This window comes from Gavia stellata, chromosome 2, assembly GCF_030936135.1.
Source record: "Gavia stellata isolate bGavSte3 chromosome 2, bGavSte3.hap2, whole genome shotgun sequence".
In the NCBI taxonomy this organism is placed as follows: domain Eukaryota; kingdom Metazoa; phylum Chordata; class Aves; order Gaviiformes; family Gaviidae; genus Gavia; species Gavia stellata.
This window is the reverse complement of record NC_082595.1, coordinates 53,045,972-53,069,806: the sequence shown is the minus strand read 5'-3', so window position 1 is coordinate 53,069,806 and position 23,835 is coordinate 53,045,972. Positions and strand designations below refer to the sequence as shown.

The 23,835-nt window shown below is 38.4% G+C and overlaps 1 protein-coding gene across 1 annotated transcript in view; it reads right to left on the bottom strand.

Moving 5' to 3' along the window:
• PTPRK (protein tyrosine phosphatase receptor type K) overlaps positions 1-23,835 on the bottom strand; it is a 320,227-nt gene that overhangs the window by 9,023 nt on the left and 287,369 nt on the right. The window contains exons 17-29 of the mRNA XM_059835338.1: positions 22,888-22,917; positions 19,247-19,407; positions 17,084-17,119; positions 13,699-13,883; positions 11,823-11,910; positions 10,764-10,840; positions 8,155-8,191; positions 6,355-6,452; positions 5,520-5,636; positions 4,737-4,891; positions 3,497-3,632; positions 1,541-1,690; positions 796-969 (exon numbers count right to left, since the gene is read on the bottom strand). Coding sequence (XP_059691321.1) covers positions 796-969; positions 1,541-1,690; positions 3,497-3,632; positions 4,737-4,891; positions 5,520-5,636; positions 6,355-6,452; positions 8,155-8,191; positions 10,764-10,840; positions 11,823-11,910; positions 13,699-13,883; positions 17,084-17,119; positions 19,247-19,407; positions 22,888-22,917 — 1,444 coding nt within the window. The remainder of the gene's footprint in view (positions 1-795; positions 970-1,540; positions 1,691-3,496; positions 3,633-4,736; positions 4,892-5,519; positions 5,637-6,354; positions 6,453-8,154; positions 8,192-10,763; positions 10,841-11,822; positions 11,911-13,698; positions 13,884-17,083; positions 17,120-19,246; positions 19,408-22,887; positions 22,918-23,835) is intronic.

The following is a 23,835-nucleotide window of genomic DNA, read 5'->3' as shown; positions in this document are numbered from 1 at the left end:
ATACCATTCAGTCCTGATGTTTTCTACTGCTATTTGCCATTTTATTACAGCATCTCTTCTTGACACCGCAGTTTCTGACAGCACTTCATTTTTGAGGAAAGGGAGATGTGTCTGGAAATCAGGCCACTTACTTAAGTATTTATTGTAAAGGCGACTTTAGGGGCCTAACTTTGGAAATGCTAATGGCAGGCACAGGCAGGTATCTGACAGCACACGTGATGAACTGCTTTATCGATCAGACACCTATAAGCAGGTTCACCTCCATTCTTCCCATTAATTCACCTTTCCCCCGACAATACTGCTGTCACTCAAACTTCAAGGGTCTTTAAAGAGCTGCAACTCAAAATATGAACAACAAAACCAACCCTATCCCCACACATGCTAAAGAAACATTTTTTTTTCCTCCCTCTGTCTCTAATGCCTCAATATACGTAGCCTTTCTGCTAAAACAGTGATAGTAACCTCATGCTCCCGACAAACAGCAGATTTTTGAGATCCTGCTGAGATTTGCGATTCGGAGGGCTGGAGACTAGAGCTTTATATAATACTGTTGAAAAGGGGAGGCTTTCCAGTGGGTCCCACAAGGATGCATAAGACTAAAGATAAAAAAACTTACGAACAAGCAACACAAGATGGTGGGGTTTCTTACCCATTCCCCCCACCCTTCTTTGTTAGGACCGTTTTACGGGCACTAGAGTAAGAAAGTACTACCCTTTCTTAAACCAGCAAGTGCTCTCTCTCATATTACACAGCTTTTCGCGGCACACCATGCAGACAAAGAAGATAGTCTCTTACATCCATAAGGGCAGCATTGATGTAGTTGCTGCTCTCCCCATCAATAGTAATTAAGAAAGGCAGACATCTGTCAGGTGGCAGCATATCCATGAAGCGGTTCTTGTCATGGTTCCTTGGCAAGCAGGCTATGCTGCAGTCCTCCGCTTGCAGGCGAGGGGTCACAGAATTCAGGGTCTAAGGGAGAGAGGACGCTTGCTTTAGCACACTGAACTAACAGACAACGGACTCGAGATTCACCAAGTTTTAATTTAAAATACTGCAATATGGGAAAACGTGAGGCATTAGCAAGAAGACATTAGCAAGTAAGTGCTCCTATCTGTTTGATGGACATGCTGTGGCTTTTCAAGGAGGGTTAAGCTGCAGGTGTAAAAGGCACTCTGTGTACCACTGAACAGATTCCTCATGACACCATCCCCTCCAAAAGGAATAAAACAAAGAGGATCCTTTGGAGCCCTAAAGAGCTATGCCTTAGCTGTGCAAATACAAGCCAAAACTCTCTGTGGTTCCTAGTCAGCGTTCTTTATTCCAGACAGATATTTACTGCAATTTTATTCAAAGGAGGATATTCCATATTTAAAACAAATTTGCAAAGCACATAAACACAGGTGCTTTATTTCGTGGACTAAAAGTAAGTGACCAAATGCTATAAACGCGATATGAAAACCCTTCCCCTTAAAATAAATTAAATGTAGCTAGAGGCAAAAAACTTGTTGTCACATGAAGAATTAGTAGGAACTGTGAATACCTGAAACTCATCTTTGAGATGCGAAGAGTTTGTCTGAGAGTCTATTCTAATCATATCAAAATAAGCAGCTTTGAATTCGCAGACAGGAATGGCAGTTTCTCCACACAGGCAAGCTTCTAGAATGGCATCATGAATAAAGATGTACTGCTCCTACCAAATTAGGCAAAGAAACAAAAATTATAGCTGTTTAAAAACAACAGATCTTTCCTTCTTTTAGGATAAATAGATCTCCTGCACACTGTAAAACTCATTCAAGGTAGTGTCCCTCAATCCATTAAATAACGCTTTAGTACAAACACAATCTTGTCCTAATTGGGATGCAGTTAACATGGATGTTTTCTTCAGAACCAATTTAAATTCAGTAAAACTTAACAGAACAGGCATAGCAATTTATTTAATGGGAGGTTTTCAGTTTTCTTGTGATGCTTCTGGGTTTCTGCGTATATGCCAGTGACTTGTTGGCTTTACTCATTTTGTTTTTTTAAAAATAGCTTTCAGTCTTATAATACTAGCAGAAAGTGTAAATTGCTTCAAGCACTGCTAGCATGATTAGCAATTATTTGGCACGCTGCATTCTCCTTATGCGTGTGCAAGCTAGTACACCAATTGTCTGATAGCCGGCTCTAGGCCAGTAATAAACTCAAGTGTGTCCCAACAGAAACAGCATTTCTTCATGTTTTTTTCTCTGACTTGCCTTGAGATATCCTGAGTCCTAGACAACTGCATTACTATTTCAGTCAGGCCTCCTGTCAAGTTTTATACAACACCTATTATATTTACTTACGCCGAGAGTAAAAGATGTAAGTCATATCTATACAGTGAAGCGTGCGAACTGTGCCAGCCTCACCTAGGTATTGTGGATACCGATGAGGTTATTAACAGCACGAACTTTAACATGTGCCTGTAACAAGAGCACAAGGCCAAGGACCATGGTCGTATTCTGGCTCTATAGCCTGTGCTGCCTTAACCACATAGCTATGGAGCTATTGCAATCACTGCTGTCTAGACGACGATCATATGAACTTGCTGTAATTACAGCTTTATTTTGCTGTGTAAGTATGAACATCTGAGAGAAGATGAGAGGTAAGAGGCAAAGGGAGAGAAAGAGAAAGGAACAGCCGTAGGGGTGTTAATTCACATGCAAGAGCAGATTAAACTGGGATGGTTGAAGCAGTCACACTGAAACAGTCCACACACTTCCCAAAGGTTAATGGCCTTGTAGCAGGGGTAGTTGATTGGGAACACTCATTTGTTGAACTGTCACAGGTTGCAGCATGGACTAAAAGCTGCACCAAATTACTTTGCCATGCCTGGCTGCCAATTGCAGAGACTTGCACATGGTCACATTCAATACGGGTGAAATAACTTCTCAGGTAGATGTCCACATGGAGGACAGGAGAGAGATGGCAAATCACTTCAGGTAGCCTGTCTTAATATAAATCAATAACCTATGTTTCTGTGGAAGCTCAATGATACTCAGGTGGCAGAATGGGAGCTGTTACAGATTCATCACTAAGGCAATGGTTTTACTGTGGAGTTGCTGAAGCCATGACGAAAGACAAAAAGGATAGAAAAGAAAAGAGGCTTGGCAATGAGGTTAGTAAAACAAAAAAAAACAGAGTTGAAATGGCAACCCACTGAAATTCCAGTTTGGGGTTCCTGAAACTGCTGATACCAGAGCTGTGGAGAGATGGGCCAGACAGGCCTACTGTAGGGTATTCCCTAAAAAATCCTCCTTGCTTTCCTTTTTTAACAAAGTTAGGCGGGCACTTGTCAGTGTGAAGACTGAAAGAGCTGGCAGGTTTGTTGCACCATCCTGGTTCTGGGAGCTGTTTGCATTGAGCAGTGCTCCCCAATGGAGACAGGGCCACCGGCTGCTCTTTTCAGAGTGACAGTGAAATTCTGACCTGGCACATTTCAGAAAGCATCAGATGCTTTGAAGGCAAACTGCCATACCTCTGTCTGTACCATGTTGATGCGACGAGACCGTAAGGCTTTGACACAGTTGTAGATATCCACAACACCTTCTCTTTCTGCCATATCTAACATGATATCGATCACAATATAACAACCTGTTCGTCCAGCACCAGCACTAAAAAGAATCAGTAAATACTGTTAGCAATAGCCCCATGAAAACACTACAAACTTTATAAACCCATTACTGAGAGCATTTTTATAAAGTCATTCAGTTCTTTCATCACAACCACTATCTAATTTTTATCTTCTCTCCTTCTCTTCATAATGTCCTTTAAATCTTTTCATGTGCCCAAAACAACCACTTTCCATCAGATTTGATTCACTAAGTAACAGCAAAAAAGAAGTTGTTTTCCTCCTTTTATCACCTGGATCAATACTTAAAGTATCAAAGAAAAGTTAGTTAAACTGAAATCTGGAGGATGATTAAGCTCATGCACTTCAAAATATGACAGATCTTGTTTTTATTTAGTAAGACTAAAGATGATTTTTAAGTGATCTATTACAATAAGAAACTCAAGGGTATGTTTTACCTGCCAAGCTCTAAGCTGGTTCAAGCAGCACATTCAACAGTATCCAGAAGAATCTCTCTTGATTTTTTTTTGGTTTTACATAAAGCTATGGACAGTTTTTGCACAGTGAATTCTTAAAATCTGTAAAGGCTGAGTAACTCTATATACAGAATGTAATTAAACATTTGAAGTGCTGAAAGAAAATTCTATTTGTCAAAAGACTGCGTCCCAACAACACAAACCTTGCAAAACTTACACACGAAAACCAGCATTCTGTATTTGTTGCCATTAACCTTATTCCATCTTCCTTCATCTACTTGTTTACTTCGATTTAAATTAATAATCTGTTCAGACATTATATGCAACACCAAGCTATCAAAGCAACTGTATCTACACTTATTCTCGAACGCTGTCATGAAGTTGTTGTAGGCTACCTAAAATGATAGCCTTAAGTATCATATGATTTAGCTGGTGCAGCTCTTGCAGGCAAAATAAAATCTCTGGCTATTCTATTTAGGAAAAGTGTACTAGAATCCGGTTATTTCCATTGCTGTCGACAGCCAAATCCTACCACCGTGTGAATTAGGCAATTCAAAATGGGAACAACAAAAACAAAACACTTCAAAATGATGGATGCTTCACAAGAGACTACTGCAAATGCTCACATACACAGTTGTGGGAAAAAATCAATCTACCTCTTCTGTACACACCTGCAATGGACAACAATAGGCCCTGCACTAGGAGGGTTAGATAATTTGACTCTCCGTATAAAGGAAAGCAGGCCTGTGGCATTGTAAGGAACTCCATGATCTGGCCAGCCGGTGAAATGAAACTGTTTAACTTCACGGATTTCATTGTATCCCCTCTGTAAAATGCAAAAAAAAAAAAAAAAAAAAAAAGGTTATGAAATTCAAAGTATTTCATCAACTAGCTATTCTCTGACTCAAATAATGATAACACACACTGACAGAATCTACACACTGTTTTCATCGTTTCACCAATTATTTAAAGCAAAGACCATACGAAGCTTAAAGATGCCATTGGGTTTTTTTAATTTTGAAATTTGTAATGATCTACCAGAAGACCACAACTGTATCACACATCTTGCATTCACAGAGTCTGTTCTTTGATTAAGAGAGATTGACTCAGCGGCATCCACGGCAGGGTGAACGGTGATGAATGACAGGCATAACTCACTCATAACCCGGTACTTGCGCTCCGCTCAGAAACGTGGCTACAGAGAAGAGGTGACTGTCAGAGATGGGAGGTTAGTAGTCAGTATTTCTGGGGAAATTCGAAATTCCCCAGTGAGACGCATGTTTGGATAGCCTGATGCAATGCTCCCACGGTGAGGTAAGGCTGCCTACACTGTGGACCTGTTAACCAGACAGAGGGATCTAGTATTGTACAGCAACACGCGCAAGCATAGCCTCCTCCATACTCCTTGATACCAGGGAACGGTATTTTGCCAAGCCCCTTCAAAATGTGCTCACCCTTCCCAGAGTGAAGGTCCTGACGACGTACTCTGCAAGGGGCTCCATCTCTACACAAGTCACTTTGAAGTCACCATAAACTTCTGTGTCGTCAGGCCAGTATTTGTAGCACTTGACCTAAATACAAAATGGGAACACATTTTACACCAAAGGAAAATAAAAGCTTGAGGATACGTTACTGCATGTTCTGCATTGCACCACATTTATTTCCAAAATGACCATGCACTCGTGTAGCTTGTCATGGCTAATGGCTGTTCTGTCAAGTCAAGCACTAGTTACAAGGAGTTTCCACTGCTTTACAGTGCTGTACTTAGATGCCAAATTCATTTCTAAATGAACATTTATATTTTTTTTTAGTGCTGAGCTATGGAATACATTTCCACTTATGTTAAACTGGGATGCATTTCGTATCAGTAATCAAACTGTTGCAAGTAATCCCAGGCACTTTATATTACTCCCTGAGGGATGTGTTAGTGCTAAACTGTAAATAATTTGCTGATTTCTAGCCACTGATACAGAAGCACATTTGCTCACTAGTCCTCTTACTCTGCTCATTTGAGTGACAATATACAAATCTGTTTTGCTGAAATATGAATTTTGGATTCAGCCAATTTTTCACTACTCATGAAAGCAACACAGCATCAGTTGTCTTCAGAAGTTAGCTTTGATTTTACACACTACCATAACTGCAACAATGTCTGGACTCTCCCCCTTTCCCTCCTCTCAGGATGTAGGGTTGTCCTCACAAGACTCTTCTACATTCTGCTGATAGTGTGTCTTGTCAGCAGTTTTTTTTAGCTTGCAGCATTAAAAGAAAAACAAAACAAAAACTTACTCTCCCAACTTCCACTAAATTTGTGACCATCACAACGCAAGCTGATTGCTCCTGCCATATCATTCTCCAAAAGTCATACACAGTCTCATGAACTGGACCTGTAAGAAAAAATTCCAGGTAATATTCTGCAAAAAAATAACAGTCAAAGCAAACACTAAAAATAAAATCCTGTGCTTTTCAGAGCTGATACACATGAACACACTTGCTCAAAGATGAAAGCTTCGTGAAACCACATCATCATACAGCTTTCCAGACTATATTGTTATTTCTAACCAATGCCAAATCTTCTCAGTTTAACTGAATTACCACTTGAAAGAAATTAATAGCAGGTGTTTCACGCAGCGAAATACCAGAAGTTGCTTGAGAACTACAAGGACACAGCAATCTGTGACTTGATCTATAGTTACAGTTCTAGGTTTGTTTTACATTTGTTAAATATAATGTGTTGCGTGGGAGTTTCTTCAGACGTTCACCAAGGAGATGCCCACACCACAGTGAAGTATCAGTCAGGAGAGCTGGTGGTACAGATCCTGTCCTCTTACCATCTAGCTCCCAGCAAAGTGTGCAGGCATGAGTAGGCACTGAGGCATAAACTTCCCACTGAAAGGTTTTTAAACTAACTTAACTACTTTTCTACGAAGCAAACGAGGAGCGCTTGTTTAAGCTCTGCCTCCTGCTCTGCTGCAGAGACAAGACACGTTCAGTTGAGCAACAGAGGCTTTTACCCTGTTAACAATCATCTCCCTGACCACAGTCCAACAGTAGTATATTATTGTATATAACACACATCTGAAGACTCAGCCATATTCCTTCATATGGCAGATCGAAGGCTGCATGCTAAAGCAGCAATAAATTTGTGTCCTTTACACACTATTATATGCAATGATTTACACAGTAAAACAGAAATAAAATACAAACGTAGACTTAGCTGCCATAGAGAGACCTGTTTAGACAGCACTTACACAAAAATAAAAAAAATGTGGACAGAAATTTGAGCATCCTGCTTTAAAACAAGCGTTTAGTTAGTCTTTCCTGTGTGCAGCTACAATCAACCGAGGGCACAAATAACAGGATATTTCCAGCCAGCTATCTGATTATACTCACAGATCAAATAATGACACATCTAAATCTAATTATTTTTACTTTAATTCATAGCCTCTGATATTTCAGTGCAATCTTAGACTAATCTATTTGGTTTTCCGCATCGTGAGGAGTTTTATCAGAAATACAAAATATATTTCCATTGAAATTCAATTTTTTCTTCTAACTCCCCTTTTTATTAGCAGGGTGTTATATGATAAAGATTCCCCTCACTTCTTCCTGCAAAGAGGCTGTGTCCTTCTCTGGCCTTACTTTACCCAGATTTTCTGAGATACCGTTTAATTTATCATTACTATTTCACTGTCTCCATACTGGACTAAATCCTAGACAGTAAAATAATACTTTGTAATATGGAAAGAAAAATGCCTCAAGGCAGGTTGAAACTGTTCTCTTCGCTGTCCACATGCCTCTTTTCTCTATTCATCTTCATAATTGGAAATCATGGTAGTAGCTTCTGACTTTATCAGCTGAATTTATCACTGAAAGAGTTGCTCAATATCTAATTAACATGATAAATTAGTGCAATTTTTGCATTTATTCACATTCCTCCTGAACATGCTATGTTAATTTACCATAACACAAGACGACAACTCACAATATTGGAGATGCTTTATTTTCATCTGCTTCCATTTTACCAAAACACTGCTGGACACTACAGAGAACATTCGTTCAGTTTCATTAATGCTGGCAGATCCTTACCTTGGGTTGCAATGTAGTGGCTTGGTCTCTGATATCCCTAAAACAGCAATATAAGTTTGTTTGAGTATCATATTACTAACAGAGAGGGGAAAATAAAAGCATAAGGGTACTACTGAATTCTTATCTCTAGACAACATTTTCAGAACAAACCAATATTTAAGAGCAGCATGAAGCTCAAAACCTAAAAAAACAGTTAATACTGAAAAGGTTCGAATGACAACAGATAAAATGGAAATAAGAACATCTGACTTGAACAGACATTGTAGTGTATGGTAAGAAGTATTCTAGATGGGTCCCTTGGGCCTAAAAATTAGTCCTCTCTTGACATTATCTCCCCAGCTGAATACATTGGGGTGTTTATTTAAAATTTAGTAAAAATTGTCTTTGCCGACAGATTATCTCAATAGTCGATCTATGTTCCCAACTCATCCAGTATGAAAAAATACACCCTTTTTGTCGTCTTCCAAACAGAGAATTACTGTAAAGGCACAAAGAGGTATGTACCCAAGCCATAACTAACGGGGACAGAGCTGGACACCGTGGTGTGTACACAGAATCAAGGTCCTACTGCAGTGGAATCTTCTGCAAAATATTTTGTGCTGCTGTACAAAGTGTGCACCAATTATACTGGAAATGATAAGCATAAGTATATACAGATACATATATATATATATAGATAGATAACCCTACACGACTAAGCCTTTCCAGTTAGCTGGGTCTATGCCAATACTAGCGGTACTGTACAGCATTAATTGTCTGCATAAAAACTACAAGACAAAGAGATTCTGCTCTTGAGGAAATAATTCAGAATATATTTTAACCAGTGCCAGAAACATTAGCTACAAAGAGGAAGACAACTTTAGTATTGCTGGAGAAGACAATACAGAATTTCACAATGTGCCAATGTTAAAGAAGTAACTCCAATTATTTTCTACGTTAGTTTTATTAGGCCGCTTGATTCAAGTATTGCATTACAGGGGAGCACGAGTCCTTGGATTCCTGGTATTCACAAGATGTGAAGGATTTCAATGTACCCAAGGAGTTCATATCCTTTTCCATGGACTGCTTCATTATCCTGTCTAGAGTGACAGCACCTTCCTCTGGGGCTTATGAAAAATCTTCTGAGCATCTTACTCTTGGCTTTACAAAAGATCAAGATTGCATCAAATGACTAAAAAATTTCTCCTGGAGTCCTTAATATCAAGCCCCAGCTTCAAATTATGAAAGTGGAACCTACGCTACACTGTTTTTACACTCAGTAATGCTTTCCAGAAGAAGGTAAAAGTGTCACTTTAAAATTGCAAAGAGACAGTTTTAACTTGTAGCTTTCCTGTCTGGTTATAATGAGATTCAATTTAATCCTAAATAAGAGAAACAACGTCCTCAAGGAACTGGATTCGTTACAACTCTGGGACAGTTTTCTTGTTTAAGGCCCCAGGCAAAATATCGCAGGCCTAACACTTCACGGAGATTGCTGCGTAAAAATATCAAAATAGAAAGACAGCGATATACCTGGAGCTAAATCTTTATATCCTGGAAAGTTGAGAGGGTCTTAAATAATTTATCAACTAACAGTGGACAGGAAAAGTTACTAAAGTGCAATTATAAAGAAAAGTAACCAAAGCCGTGTATTTTAAAAGCACTTGTATTAGCTATTCCAGTATCTTTCAAATTACTTTGGAATTACTTTCAATACAACAACTTGTTTATTCCTAAGGTGTTAATTGGATAGAAGTTATATTTTGTTAATCAAAGCACCTGGCAGAATTTGTTCAAATTTCCTGTTTGTATCAGTTTGTTCAGAATTTTTCTGCAGAAGTGAGGAAATTTATACTACGTTAAAATATTTTTATATATATATTTATGTTTGTGTATATACTTTGTAATACCTAAATTAGCACCTTAAGACAAATATTGTTTGTCTAAATAATTGTTAAAAACACATAACGCTCTCCCCCAAAGGCCATCATCCCTCCCTTTTTGCCAAACATGTATTACGACTACTTCACAGGTACATTTTCAGACAACTAGAGTACAGTATACTATCCAGCTTCTCACATATAAATGGGAAGGGGAAAAGAAAAGCTAGTGGCCAAAATCATAAGAATAATAACAAGAAAAAGAACAGCAAATTCTCTTTAACAGACAGGTTCACCTGAGTTATCTAACAATATCTAACAATATTCAGAGCTATGTTAAAAGCCTAAATTATCTTTTCAAAAGAGGTACAAAAAATATTAACACAAAAGGAAATTTTTTAAAGGAACAGATGAGACAAATTAGATGACGCATGCATAGTTATCTAGTGATAAAAATAGAATAGGAAGGTAATTAATAACAATATCTATATTAAATATTTACAATAGGATGCCGTTATTCACATATAGTGGTACTTACATCCCTGTACAGCCAAATCTACAGCCCAAACCAAAGTCAGATGTGAAAGAAAGCACAACAATGTCAGTGAGTACTAGGACGTAGAACAAGGAAAGTGTACATTTTGTTCTTAATAAAAGAAGGCTTTCAATAAATTCGTAGGCATAACATGCAATAGTTTCACATAGAGAAGCTCGCAAATTGAGAGGGAGAAAGCTGTGCAATCCACTCACATCTATGTAGTTGGCATTAATGTAATCTGAAGATGGATCATCTTCAACAGGCTGCAAAATCACCCTGGAGTGGTCATCTGTAAAAACCAAGTGGTTACGGTGCCTTTTTGAAGTGCGATTTTTAAGTAAGATATTACGGTAAATCAGCTGGCATAAAGCTCCTCACAAGTTACAACCCTTAAAGAGTAAGTGTTCACACAGAATTACAAAGAACCATTTTGTCTGAGGTCTCCAATTACTTAAAAAACATTCACTAAACTTCATTAAGTGTAGCTGAAAGGCATCACACGGTTACATGTGGTTAGAAAGACACAAAGAAAGCAGGTTACTTGCTCAAAGTCCCTTTCAAAATCAGCTCCACTGATGGTTATCTAGAAAACCAAAATCCCGGTTACTGTTTCCTTACTTCTGACCCCAGCCTGCTTAAGTTCATATTGAGACATTAAAAAGTAAGGTAGCAATGGAGGGCGTTACACTTCAGGTTTGATGAAGAGGTAACTCTACTCGTTCAGGGACTTCTCCGATAGCTTCATTCCTGCATGTTCTAGCGCATTTGTAAAACAGTAACAAATTGCGTTATCCCAGGGGATGAATCTAAACTATTGAAACTTTATGCCTACAGACAAGAGACAGAACCCTCTGATTTTAGTCACGTCTTTTAATCATCAGTTTTACACAACTGCTATTCAGGTGTATCAGCTATAAATCACATAAAGCAGAAAAGTTTTGAAGCTGTCACATTCACCTGAAATAAATGATAACTGCAGAAAACTGCCACAGAATTAACATCCAAATGAGTTCCAGCTTGTTGCTGTTACATGCTTACCACAGCTTGCACAACAGAGATGCAAATGCGAAATTCAGCCTGAGTTATAAAAGGAAGAAAGTTGAACTGTGATGAACAACAACAACAAAAAAATGCTGGAAAAGGCACTGTCCTCCTTCTCCGCTTGGGGTATTAAGCAGCTATGCCACCGGAGACTTGTAAAGAAAGAGAGAACATGGCACGAGTAGCACACGACTACGGCTACTGCTCAAACCAAGCACACTGATACTCACATGCTATAATGTTTCCATAGCGGTTCTTTGTTCTGTTTTGATCCTTCTTAGCGACATCCCAAGAAGCTGACTGCCCCTCAAAGAAACTCTATAAATAAAAATTTTCCGAAAGAAAACATTCTGACCATTAATTTATCTCCAAAAATAACAGTTTAAAAGAACTGCCCTACCATAAAGTAAGCTCAGCCTTGCTTGTCCACTCTGGTCACCCAGACAGCACCATACAGAAATATAGGGTAGAGAAATATATCTAGAGAAGGGAGGCTCTCCCTCTGACAGCTATGGGTTAATGGGCAAGTCACTGAGGGACTCCAGAGGGATTTCAAATCCTGGAATCGCTGGAAGGCTAAACTTGCTCAGACATCCTTGCTATGGAGGAACAACAGTAAGCTGAGAAAGCACAGGGAGGCCGATCACCCTTCTTACAAGACACTGTAATATATAGCCTGTTTACTACACCATTACATTGCTTTCCTCATATTGCTTAGGAAAATAGCTTTTCTTCCTACAAAGCCATCAGGAAGCCTCCTCTGCCTGTGTTTATTGTTCATGTTGTTTTTCCTCACATCCCTCCCTCTAGCCACTAGCAAAATTATTCTAGATGTTGGAACTCTTCTTAAGAGTCCGATCTCTCAGTAGGGATAGAAGCAGCTTTTATTCCTCCTCGGCTTTTTCTTCATTGCCCGTAGATATTTTAAAGCTGTTGCAGGTCTATGCTATTCTTTTCTTCCAGATGCTCTCTTAGCCTGACCTGGGTAAGTTACTTCCAGAAAGTACACAGTAGCCACAGAAACAAAACTTTAATGCACACTCAGAAGCCCAAGCCAGGGCAAAGATGTCACGTATGGTAATAGAAGTAGCAACAAGTAGGAAAACACCTGACATGGCATCAGGGACCACCCTCCCCGCCCAGCAGCGGCTGACACTTGGGGTTAGCCCTGAAGTTAGGCAGAGCATAACGAAGTGTATTTAAGTAAAAGAGAGGAAGAGAGAATAATATTCTTTTAAAAAACACACATTTATTTATTCCAGTTCTTATGTTACAGTAGAGACAGCTGCAGAAAGGAGAGAAGGTTGAAAACTGAGTCAGAAGAGATTACTTACTCAGAGAAAACTCATTTTAAACCTAGCTGTATTGTACGCAAACTTGGCAGTACCATTCCCATCTTTACTGTGTGCCCTGCCTGATATTCTAATCCCAAAGAACCACAACAAATTCAGAGATCAAACCGAAATGAATCTGTGCTCATCTTCTACCTCCAGTGCTGGGAATTTTTTGCCTCCATTTTAATGTAACTTTAATGTTAAAGTTGTAAGTAGACACGCTCAGGCAGGTCTAATTAGAACTTCAAGAAGTTACTACCCTTGGCACGTCTCTACTGCTTCTCAGCTGGAGTTTAGTTCCAGTATTGCCCTACTGAGATGCTATAATAAATCATGAGAGTGCTTCCAGTCAGTGCTTTTAGCAAAACCAGCCAGGTTAAATCTTCATTTTAACCTAATCCAGAAGATCTGCACTGAAGATGGCTCAGGAAACTCACATAACTAATTACAGCATTTCAACTAAGAAGCAGAGACAAAAGGGTGGCAAGTTCTTACAATATGCCAAGATGATTCAGCAGGGCATGTCCTCTTATGTCCTAGAGGATACAGATAGTGTTTTTTCCAGGCAGTTTTAATGGCTCAAACCATTGGACTCCACACACTATTTCACTTTTGGGTTATATATATAGGAACCTTATGCCTGCTTACCTTTATCTGTTTTTCACTTAAGCCCACAACATTTAGTTGCATCCTTTCGCAGTGCAATGCAAACAAAAGGCTGCCCCTTTCAAAGTGATTTTTCCTAGCAAAAACCCACTACTGAAGACCTCACCTCATACTCCTCTTTAAATCCATAGCTGTCAGAGGTCTTCATTAGGTTAATATGCTGCAGCAGATCAGCCACCCTGATGGCAGGGTGCAGCTGCCCAGTCTGGTATGGGGATTCTGTGCCTTCGCAGAGGTAACGAGGGACATCCAGGAGCCGGCTGGACTCTGCTGTCGCACTGTGATTTTCATCTGTATTCACAAGAAATCAATGGAATTAGGTACCTGCGGGGCAATAACACCTGCTGCTACACATATCAACATCTATTTTCAACCTCTTCCTTCAAAAACATGTCTAATTTCTAAGAACGCAAAGCACTTACTCTCCAGCACATAAATAGTCTGAAGTACATAAAGGAATTTAACTGCAAACACATACAAAAGTTTGCAGTCCTTCATCCCACAATAAAGATGTCTGAAGGGCATTTCATTTGAAGCCTCAAAACTTTACGACATTCATGTACTTGGAAACTCCAGTCTCTACCACACAAAGTAACTTTTTAAATGGCTAATATGTATCAACAGCAATACTACACCTTAAACAATAAATTAGAATAACTCTGTAGTGGTATCAGCACATCATTTGTCTAAAGCCAACAAACAGTAAAAAAGAGAAGCAATTATGCTACCGTTTCAGAACACTGCCTCCATTTGGGAAGATGAATCAGCACTTCAGAGTGGTCATTTTAACTCAGGTCTTTTAGCAGAGAAATGAAACTGTTGAGTGTGCCGATTTCAGCCAGTTTTTGCTCTGTATAAACAAAGAAGTCTCCTCCAATGCCCTATGTTACACCAATTCTCTTGTCAAAACCAAATGTCAAATCTGTGTGAAGTTATCACATTTAAATCAATCCCTTCTGTGAAGTATTTTTTTTTCAAATTAGCAATCAGCAGTTCAAATGAATTTAGAGAGGAAGAAAAATTCCAATTGAAACCTTTTAAGAAAGTAGCTACCGAAATGAGAAGTGGGTAGCTGATCCCTCCTACACTTCTCTGAAATCAGTTTACCATTTTCCTTGCAAAGGATCCAGATTAGGAAGTAAAACACTCTAGGACAAAATGAACACCCCAAGGGTTGGATTTTCTGTAATTCCACCAAAATGAAAAGCCCATTAATGCCTTCTGAAATGAGATCTCCTAGTAAGAAACCCAATTCTTTGAACTGTCACACAAGTTGCTAATTTCAGTATATTTATGCCTCACTAAACTGCCTAATAATGTGAGTGACATGCAGCAGTCAGTTTTTATTGTAGTGTTACCCATATTAAATCATACACATTTCAAACTACCTCAGGATTTGCAGTTCTCCCCACTCCTCACAGTATACTTACCAGTAATAGGCACTTTAACCCATTGAAGCAGCAAAAGACAATGAGTGAACAGAACATAAGAAATTTATTTCAGGACTGTATTAGAAAATGACTAAAAGAAAATGACATTAAAAGTTGTTAAAGCTTCACAATAGGTAACCATGAAAGCCGTTCCAAAAATATAAGGGCCACATTATTATGCCGTCTATGTAATGATAGGGACTTGAGAAAAGCAAAATTGTCATACTAACTTAGTGCTAATGTACACAGAATGGAGAGTAGGATTAATCACCTATACATGAATAAAAAGAAACTTAGTACAGCTACAAAGTAGTAAGAGCTTCATATAAAATAGCATGTCCTGTAATTTAGAGCCCATGGAATTTTGCTCATCTCTAAATAAAACAGAGGAAAACATTTGTGATGCTGGGCCAAGCAAGGGCTACATGGAGATGGAGTAGGCCAAATGATCTAGTTCCAAAGAACAAGTTCACGGGTACCCAACCCCTTCTACATGGTATGCCCAAAAGCTTGTCTACTTCTCTCCGCTATTTCAGCCCATGCAATGAAAAATAGTACCTCTTCCAACTAGCATTGCTTTGCTTATACCAGGAGACTATCATGCCCAAAACACCATTACCAGTAGATGGAAATGCAGACAGGAACTCTTAAACCGCCTGGTTAGGTTTCCTTGGGCCCAAAGTGGAAGGCTCCAGCATCTAACTGCTCTGATGGCTATAAACTTTGTAAGACACTACTGTAGTCAAGAGAATGGCATTTGCAACATTATCAAAAGGAAATGGGCAGAATATGACTTGATAAATCTCCCACATGGTGAGTATACACCAGCTTGACCAAGACCAAAGACTACTCACAAATAGCGATTTGCTGTCAGTCTCAGAGGACACTTTACATGAAGATCTGCAAAGGCTCCTCCTGGGTATACACTCTATCAATATTTTTACCCACAACTTGAATAGTGGGATAGAAAATACCCTGACAGTATGGGCAGAGGGCACTGAGCAATAAGGCACCACAAGCATTTCACAAGTACGGGATCAGATTTCAAAGTTATCTTGCTAATTTGGGAGACAATGCAAAAATCAACAAAGCGAATTAAACAGTGAATACAACATAATGTGTATAGGAAAAAGAAGTCAAATATATAACTACAAAACGGATTAATGGACTGAGTAACGGTAACTGGGATTTTAGCAGGTAACAATACAAGTCGGCAACACGAGTGCAATAAAAAGGACAAAATACAGTTCAGGTAGCAGGAACAATACAAGTAGGGCATGGGGGTACCTATTCCACTCAGCTCAGCATTGAGACTTCTAAGAACTGTACCTGATCTGGGCCACCACAATTTAAAAATTTGACCTATGAGTTGGAAAGTGTTCAGAGGAAAAGAATGATAACAAGTTTCAAAAACATCAGCTACGAGATGATGAGTGAAAGAATTGGGTTTAACTCAACTACAAGAGAGACAATGGAGGGCACGTGAGCCTTTCAATGGGTAAAAGACTGTTTTAAAAGGACAGGAATGTGTCAGTTCTCCGTATTTTCTGAGTCTCTCAAAAGGAAATGGCTCAATTCACAGCAATGAGGATGTAGTCTAGATTAGTCTAGTTAGGAAAAACTAGAAGTGAGCAGTAATTATAGTCACTCAGTTCGTAGTAACTAATAGTAAGAAAACTGAGCTTTGGGTACCAAGTAATACTAATATGGATCTGAATTTTATTTTTACGTATCCCTTAAGAGAGTTCTAGTTTCATATGTCAGTTCATTGGAACTCAGTTTGAATGCTCTGGGGAGAAAAGTTTTAGTATTTCCCATTTACCTATTTCCTCATTTACTCTTCAGTTGGCACTGACTAGGAATAACTTCTTAATAAGAACATAAAATAATTTTTATTCTAAAAGCAGTGTCAGTTTAATTCTGAATTGATAAACTGAGTGTAGAGTTATTTTCTGACAACAGCATAGCTATCTTTTACGTAAAACAAGCTGTTCCAATGTTCAACCATGCAAGGAGACAAAACTCATGCAGGAATGGATAATGAAGGACTAGGGTCCTCACCTAACACAGCTGTCGGCACAAGTGGATCATTGGGCACTGTAGGAAAAAAAAGCTCATGAAGAAATACATTACCCTCAATTTGTGTATTTTTAAGAATAAAAACAATATACTTCAGAGTATAACCAAGTGATAACTAAACCTCATTAATTTTGTTACAACAGAAAAACAGAATGAATACACAGTTCCAGAAAGCATCCTGAATAAAAGAGGCATGAAAGGCAGTGATTTTGGACTTCAGAAATGTAATGATAAAGGCAAAGAGATTCTTACTGTAAGGAAATAAAGAAGACATTACATGCAATTTAGTTTTTGAAAGGGCTCCTCCTTCACTATTGTTCTTTTGCTTCACAACAAAGGTTCCCTTTCACAGAACCAGCTCCTTTCCTTTTAAACCCATCCTCTCATGTAATACTTGAATAGCTCATCTCAAAATAAAATTGTATTTCTTTAAAGTCTTCCAGGTAATTAAAAAAATTATATACTTATTTACCTTTAATAGCTTTTCTTATGTGCAATGCCAAAGATATAGCTCTTAATGAGTATAGGAAAACCACAGATACACAGATGCAGATGTCTGAATAGAATTCATAGAATTTTATAATTCTTTATCACAACTAGAACCATGCAGAGACAAATGTGCTGTTCGGACAGAATTTGGTTTTGTTCCAATCTGGAACAAAAATTTAAAATATCAACAGCTCTGTGACAAAAACTGAGCTCCAGTTATCAAGCAATCTGCCTAAAAGTTTGTCGCATAGCAGAAAACCCTGGAAGCTTGGAAGGTTCTCTGCCTCAGCACAGACGATGGTCAGGAAAACTGGATCCTCCAACACCCAAGAAATCACATACCTAGGACACTGGAAAACAGTGATGCCATACTTCTTTGCCAACCAACCAGGACAGCTATGGTGGCTGGGGCTCATGGGCTCTTGGCATCACACCAGTCCATCCAGAAGGCTGCCCAAGTGCCTGACAGCCCTGGCTCACTAATAGACATGTAGGTTCCTGATGGATACTTTGCCTGGGATCCACCATAACTTAATCCAAATCGAACGGTCTTCACAAATCTGCCTCCATAAATTTCAATGTGAATAAGACATCAAGCTCAGAGAATTTTCGAACAGTTCCAGCTGAAACTGTGGAAAAACTCACAGGCTGATACTAAACTCTCATTTGTAATTGGTTATGAGACACTTAAAATGTTAGCACTCTGCAGTTTGGTAAGCTTCAATAAACTGAGCAATAAACCCTCCTCCAAAATCCATTTCCCTTACAACAATTAGGAAAGAACTTAAGAGCCTTAAGGGATGTATTTTGCTCAAGCATGGTAAGCCGTATGGGAGCCAGGAGAGAGGAGATGGAGTGCCATTCCCAAAAGATGGCAATTCAGAAGCAACTCACGCTGCTCAGATCTGTTTAAAGCCAAGCCACAAGTCCATGTGGCCCTGAGGTCAGGTTCCTGCCAGCTCCATGGCAGAATCATGTCCCTCCGGTAACTTTCACACTAGTTTTGAGGTATTCAGAATCTGCCAGTGGAGTATCTTGCTTTTGTGCAAGGCATAGTGCAGATGCTGGGAGGCAGGTGTGCTGGGACAGTGGCAGCTATAACCTAGACACTTAACAGTCAGAAACCCAAACTGCCAAACTTTGTCAAAACCAGCCAGTTGGCAAGTCTACAAAAAAGGAATACTAATATAGAGCAAATTTGCAGATATACTAACAAGCTTGTTCCTAAACTTCACAAACAGCAATGAAAATTGTCAATGTTTCCTTCTGTTATAACATCCTTACTGCCAAAAGAAAGAAATTAATTTGGACCTCATATTATTCATTACAGACATGGTGTTACGCAGTAATATTTAACATGTTGGTATAAAATAACCTCATGAGGGAAAACTCAATTTCAGATTTTAATTGAGATATTCTAGAAGTGTAATATTTTCCCTGGAACAAGTATCAATGCATACTGAAAGTACATGTAAATATTTAAATAATTTGCCACATACCAATATGGATAACATACGAACATCGCTACTCAACCTTTGGGTTTACCAGTGTTCCTAAAAAACCTGGAGCTTACAACAATTTTCCTGAAAAAGTAGAATTGTTTCTGTGTTTCTATATTCACCTACACTCCACAGTATCTATCACTGTCGTACTTACATCTGGGGCTGAAGTTATGAGAGTCCATAAATGTGATTGAAAGGGGATCCTCTGCATGCAGGGTGCTCTGGTCAGCGTAACTCCTATCCATCGCATTCACCATGTGTGTCATCTCCTGGCGGGTGGTCCCCATGGCATCCTTGCGTTTCTTCGCAAGTTTGCTGCCCAGCCAAAAAAAACAACCCAAACCACCTTAATATTTGATGAACATTGATATCTACAGTAATCATTATCTATAATCCTGAGTGACTGAAAAGTTTGGCTGATGTTCCTGTGTACAACTTTTCCAGCGTGAAATTGGTAAAACTATGCACCCTGCTACGAACGAGTTGCACTGTGTGTTTTCTGTACACACACAAATGCTGTAATGGAAGTGCTAACTTCTGTACCCTGGTAAATTTTTTTTTTCCTGTGGAGTAATTACACTAATATAAACAAATTAGAGAATATAATTACATTTAACTGAAATGATAAATTAGAAGCATCTGTGCATGCAGTTTTATCAACCATCTCCATTTAAATCTGTGTTTTGATTTTATAAATGGATAATTCATTCCCCTTGCTTGCCTTGCTAGGAAGAAATCATTTAACCTTCTAATTACTTTATTAGTCAAAAAACGTATGAAATAACAAAAGAAATATAATTACTTGGTATGGATTCATACTACCTTTTCTGTTAAAAGTTGTTGCTCCCATTCAGTACCCAAGATACAACATGGTACCACACTTTGTTCCTGAGACTGAACTTTGGTTCTTTAAAAAACAAACAAACCACTCTACCCTTTCATGCAGCTTGGGAACATCTTAAATTTTGACATTAACAGTCTTACACTCTGAATGTTAACAGTTAAACAGCAACCTAATCTGTACGACTAAACCCCCTGAATTAACAACCAATGCCCTTAGAGTGCACACTTCAGAAATATCTCTCAATTCTTTCCTTTTGATGAAGAACCAGAAGTGATTTTCACTGTCTCCAGAAGTCAGATGGAAGCAGACAATATATTTTAATTACCACTTAAAGCCTAGTAGTCTTAAAGCATATATTTCAAGTAGTAGAAAGTACGCAGAGCAGCATGAAGTGCACTTTGGTTCTGCAGGAACCTGTGATGTACATTGGACTGTTCTGAAATCTCCTGTTTTCATCTGAAGCTGTGACTGCAATATAACAGATAGCCAACCTGCTTATTTTGAAAATCTGACACCACATGGGAGAGACAATCATCACTGAAAATACTGGGTTCTTGAAAATGGATGTTTGAAACACTGCTTAGCTTCACAAGCTTTTTCTGCCTAAAATATCATCAAACATCCTGTTAACTGTTTAGACAGCGTTTATCTTACATTTCTCTGACTAAAAGGACTGCTTGCTCTTCCTCTATTCTCTGATAACTTCTAATATTCTGTGCTACAATCTAACAGTAGACAAAAAGACTATTAATGTAAATTATCCATCAATTTACTTATTAAGCCCTGAGAACATCCACTAGAAAGGACCTACACGACTCTCTAGGGCAGGGAGCACTTCATGTTTTTGCATAGTTAAGAAAATGTTAGAGGATTGTTTCTTAAGTTAATAGTCTTAGTTCACAATAAGGGGCACAAAGTAGGATGTAGAGGGAGAAAGCACTCCTGAGAATAACAAAGATTCTTTCACCAATCAGACTCATCTCCTTATTTTGTTCCCTCCCTCCTGCTTTCTTTTCCCCATTTACAGATAGGCTAGTTGGAAAATTGCTACTTAATAACTCCCTCGCTGCAAAAATCCCAAAGGTGGTCTCTAAACCTATCATTTTTTCATCAAACCTTTGTGGTGTATGTGAGGGCTCTGCGCGTATCAGTTGCTCAGTGAAAACTAAAAAACCAGTGACAGTTGGATGTCGCCCCTAAAACGCTTTATATTATACATTTACTCCACACATTCCTACTTACTTAAGAAAAGTTGGTTTAAATGATACTCTGTTCGAACAAATGAAGATCGTCAGAACTTCCAGAAGTGAAACTGCTTGAGCTTTATAACTGGTTCCCGATACTATCAAAGCTTACGCAAAACTGGCATTTCTAGTTCAGACTGTTTTTTTAAGATTCAAAGCCTTTCAGATAGTCTCTATACACTGAAGATCAGCTTTTTCTAATGCCACCTCAGAAACGGAACAAAAAGACTATTACATCTCATCTCTTGACTATTATTAAGCCTTCTTTGAAGCATCACTTTGTAACAAAACTTGCTAGCTACGCTAAATAAATCAACAGCTATTAAGCCTTTCAAGTTATTAGCTTATTACAGTAGCTACTTTCTAATTCTTATGCTCTGCTTCAACTCCTAAAAAGGCCCATTGTGTTGTTGCACCGCAATCCAAAGCTGCTGGGAAATGGGAGGACAGCTTTATTGTTCAACAGCTCCTGGCTCCCTCGGGGTTTGACTTCTTTTTCCATTCCTTTTTTTCCTTCCCTCACTAGGCTAAAGGCACGTGCAGTCTGTGCTTCAGGAGAGTTAAGCAAATCGTTAGGTTAAAGTACTTGAGGCTGACAGAAAGTGTAAATGATTCTCATTATCTGCAAAAGGATCCAGTTGGGTGAACCTGCGCAGGTGGGTGTTTCAGTGGAGCTGGAGGGGAAAAGTGCTCCATCATAGATGAAACTGTGGTTAATTATCTCGAGCTGAAGCAATTGTTATTTAACAAGGAAATTGTAATTTGTCACAATAAACCAGAGAATGGCAGTTAGCTAAGCCAGCCTAGCTTATTTTTATTTTTAAGTTTGTTTAAAGAAGTCAACTAATCTGCTTAAAACTGTGGAAGAGCATCATTATCAGGCACCACTGGTTCATCAAGGCACTTGAGTGCATTCTTAGATCCCCTCTGAAGTCAAGGGCTTTATGCATTTATTTAAAATTAAGAATGTGTATAACTGCTTTGCTCAATCACAGCCAAAACTGCTGCAGCCCTCACAAAAACTCATTTGGTCAACACGTATAAAAAAAGTCAATTTTGCTTCAATGAAGCAAAACTTTATGAAAACCAATGTCATAAAGTAAGATCCACAATTTAAAAGGTGTATGCAAAGCACCTTATAAGCAACAGAAGCAGACCACTTCACAAAAAATATTTCTGTTTAAAAAAAAAAAAAAGGTTGGTAGCACAGAGGCAGAAGTATTGCTCTGCCATTGGTAGGACCTTTGCCCTACAGACATCTGCCTACGATCTGTGTAGGAAAAGGGAGAAGTGGTGCACAGGATCACTCCTGAACTGATACGCTAAGGAAGACAATTTGTGATTTACAAGTACAGTTCTCTAGCTAGGAAATGGGAAAAGAGTTTTTTTCCTTAGTGTGATGTGTCGCTGTGAATCATAATGCAAATTAAATTATGATTACAATAAACCAAAATGATAGTTATGGGAAAAACTGTAGCAAAAAGCAAAAGTCTCAATATACAGTTAGAAATACAATATCCCTTTAAAAAAAAAAAAAGGGTAAGTGTAACAGGAACAATGATGCAAGCAATTTTCCAAGCCTGAGAATAAAGGTAGGTAACTATCAATAAAACTTTAGGAAAATTATAGAGACTGTTTTTCTTTTTTAAAAAGGGATACTGCATCTTTAAAACATGTAAAATAGTAAGTCACCCGTATTCTACTTACAGATAGTAGGAGTAAGAATAGTAGCTCCTCCTGGCAAGCAAATCACAGACAGTGGAAAAAGAGAAGCAATGGTGAATGAAAAGCGTGACTCTGTCACATTCAATAAAGCAGAGAAATGTGCGTTTAAAAAAAAAATAATCGAAAAATTCATGTTTCTTTGGTTAGCATTTCAATTTGCTCATGCACAAACTAGCCTTACTTTGCCATGCAATTGAAAAGAAAATACACTAGCATATAAAAATGATTTGGTTTTTAGAAGGACCACTTGAGGAAATTACATGCTGAGATTTCATTTATTGCCAAAAAATTTGAAAATTAAATGGACTGTGTATTTTCAACATGCAGTTCAGCATAATATAATGATTACCACCTAGATGTCATGACAAATGAACAGCTGTGTACAAATCTTGTGCAGTAAATATGCTTTTTACTTTTCAGTTACAAAAACTAAAGATTGCATAAATAAATACATTTAATCAGAAAACAAATTTAATGTCATTCATTTTAACATCTTTATTGGTACACAGGTGTATACATATATGTTTGTATGCGTACTATATGTAGCTATATGAGTACACACAATTTAAAGAATACACGTTTACAACAGATATGTGTGTACTGGCATATATACCACACATTTCCTGAATGCAAACATATGTTTTCTATTTTAAAATCTTACAATTGGAAATGCTGATGTAGTCATGCTAAGCACTAAAAATATGGAAGGTAAACAAACGGAAGGAAATGAAGGACATTTGGAAATAGTCCAACAATGACAGAAAATAAAAATGGCATTGCTTGTTAAAGATGCAGTATCCCTTTTCTTAGCTGGCTTGATTACTCCAGTAAAACTCTGTAAGAGCCGTTAAGAGCTTCATTGGGGAAAACTTCAAACCAATCTGTACAAAGTGATCAGGCAAAGCCTAAAACATCTTGAGGTCGTGAACA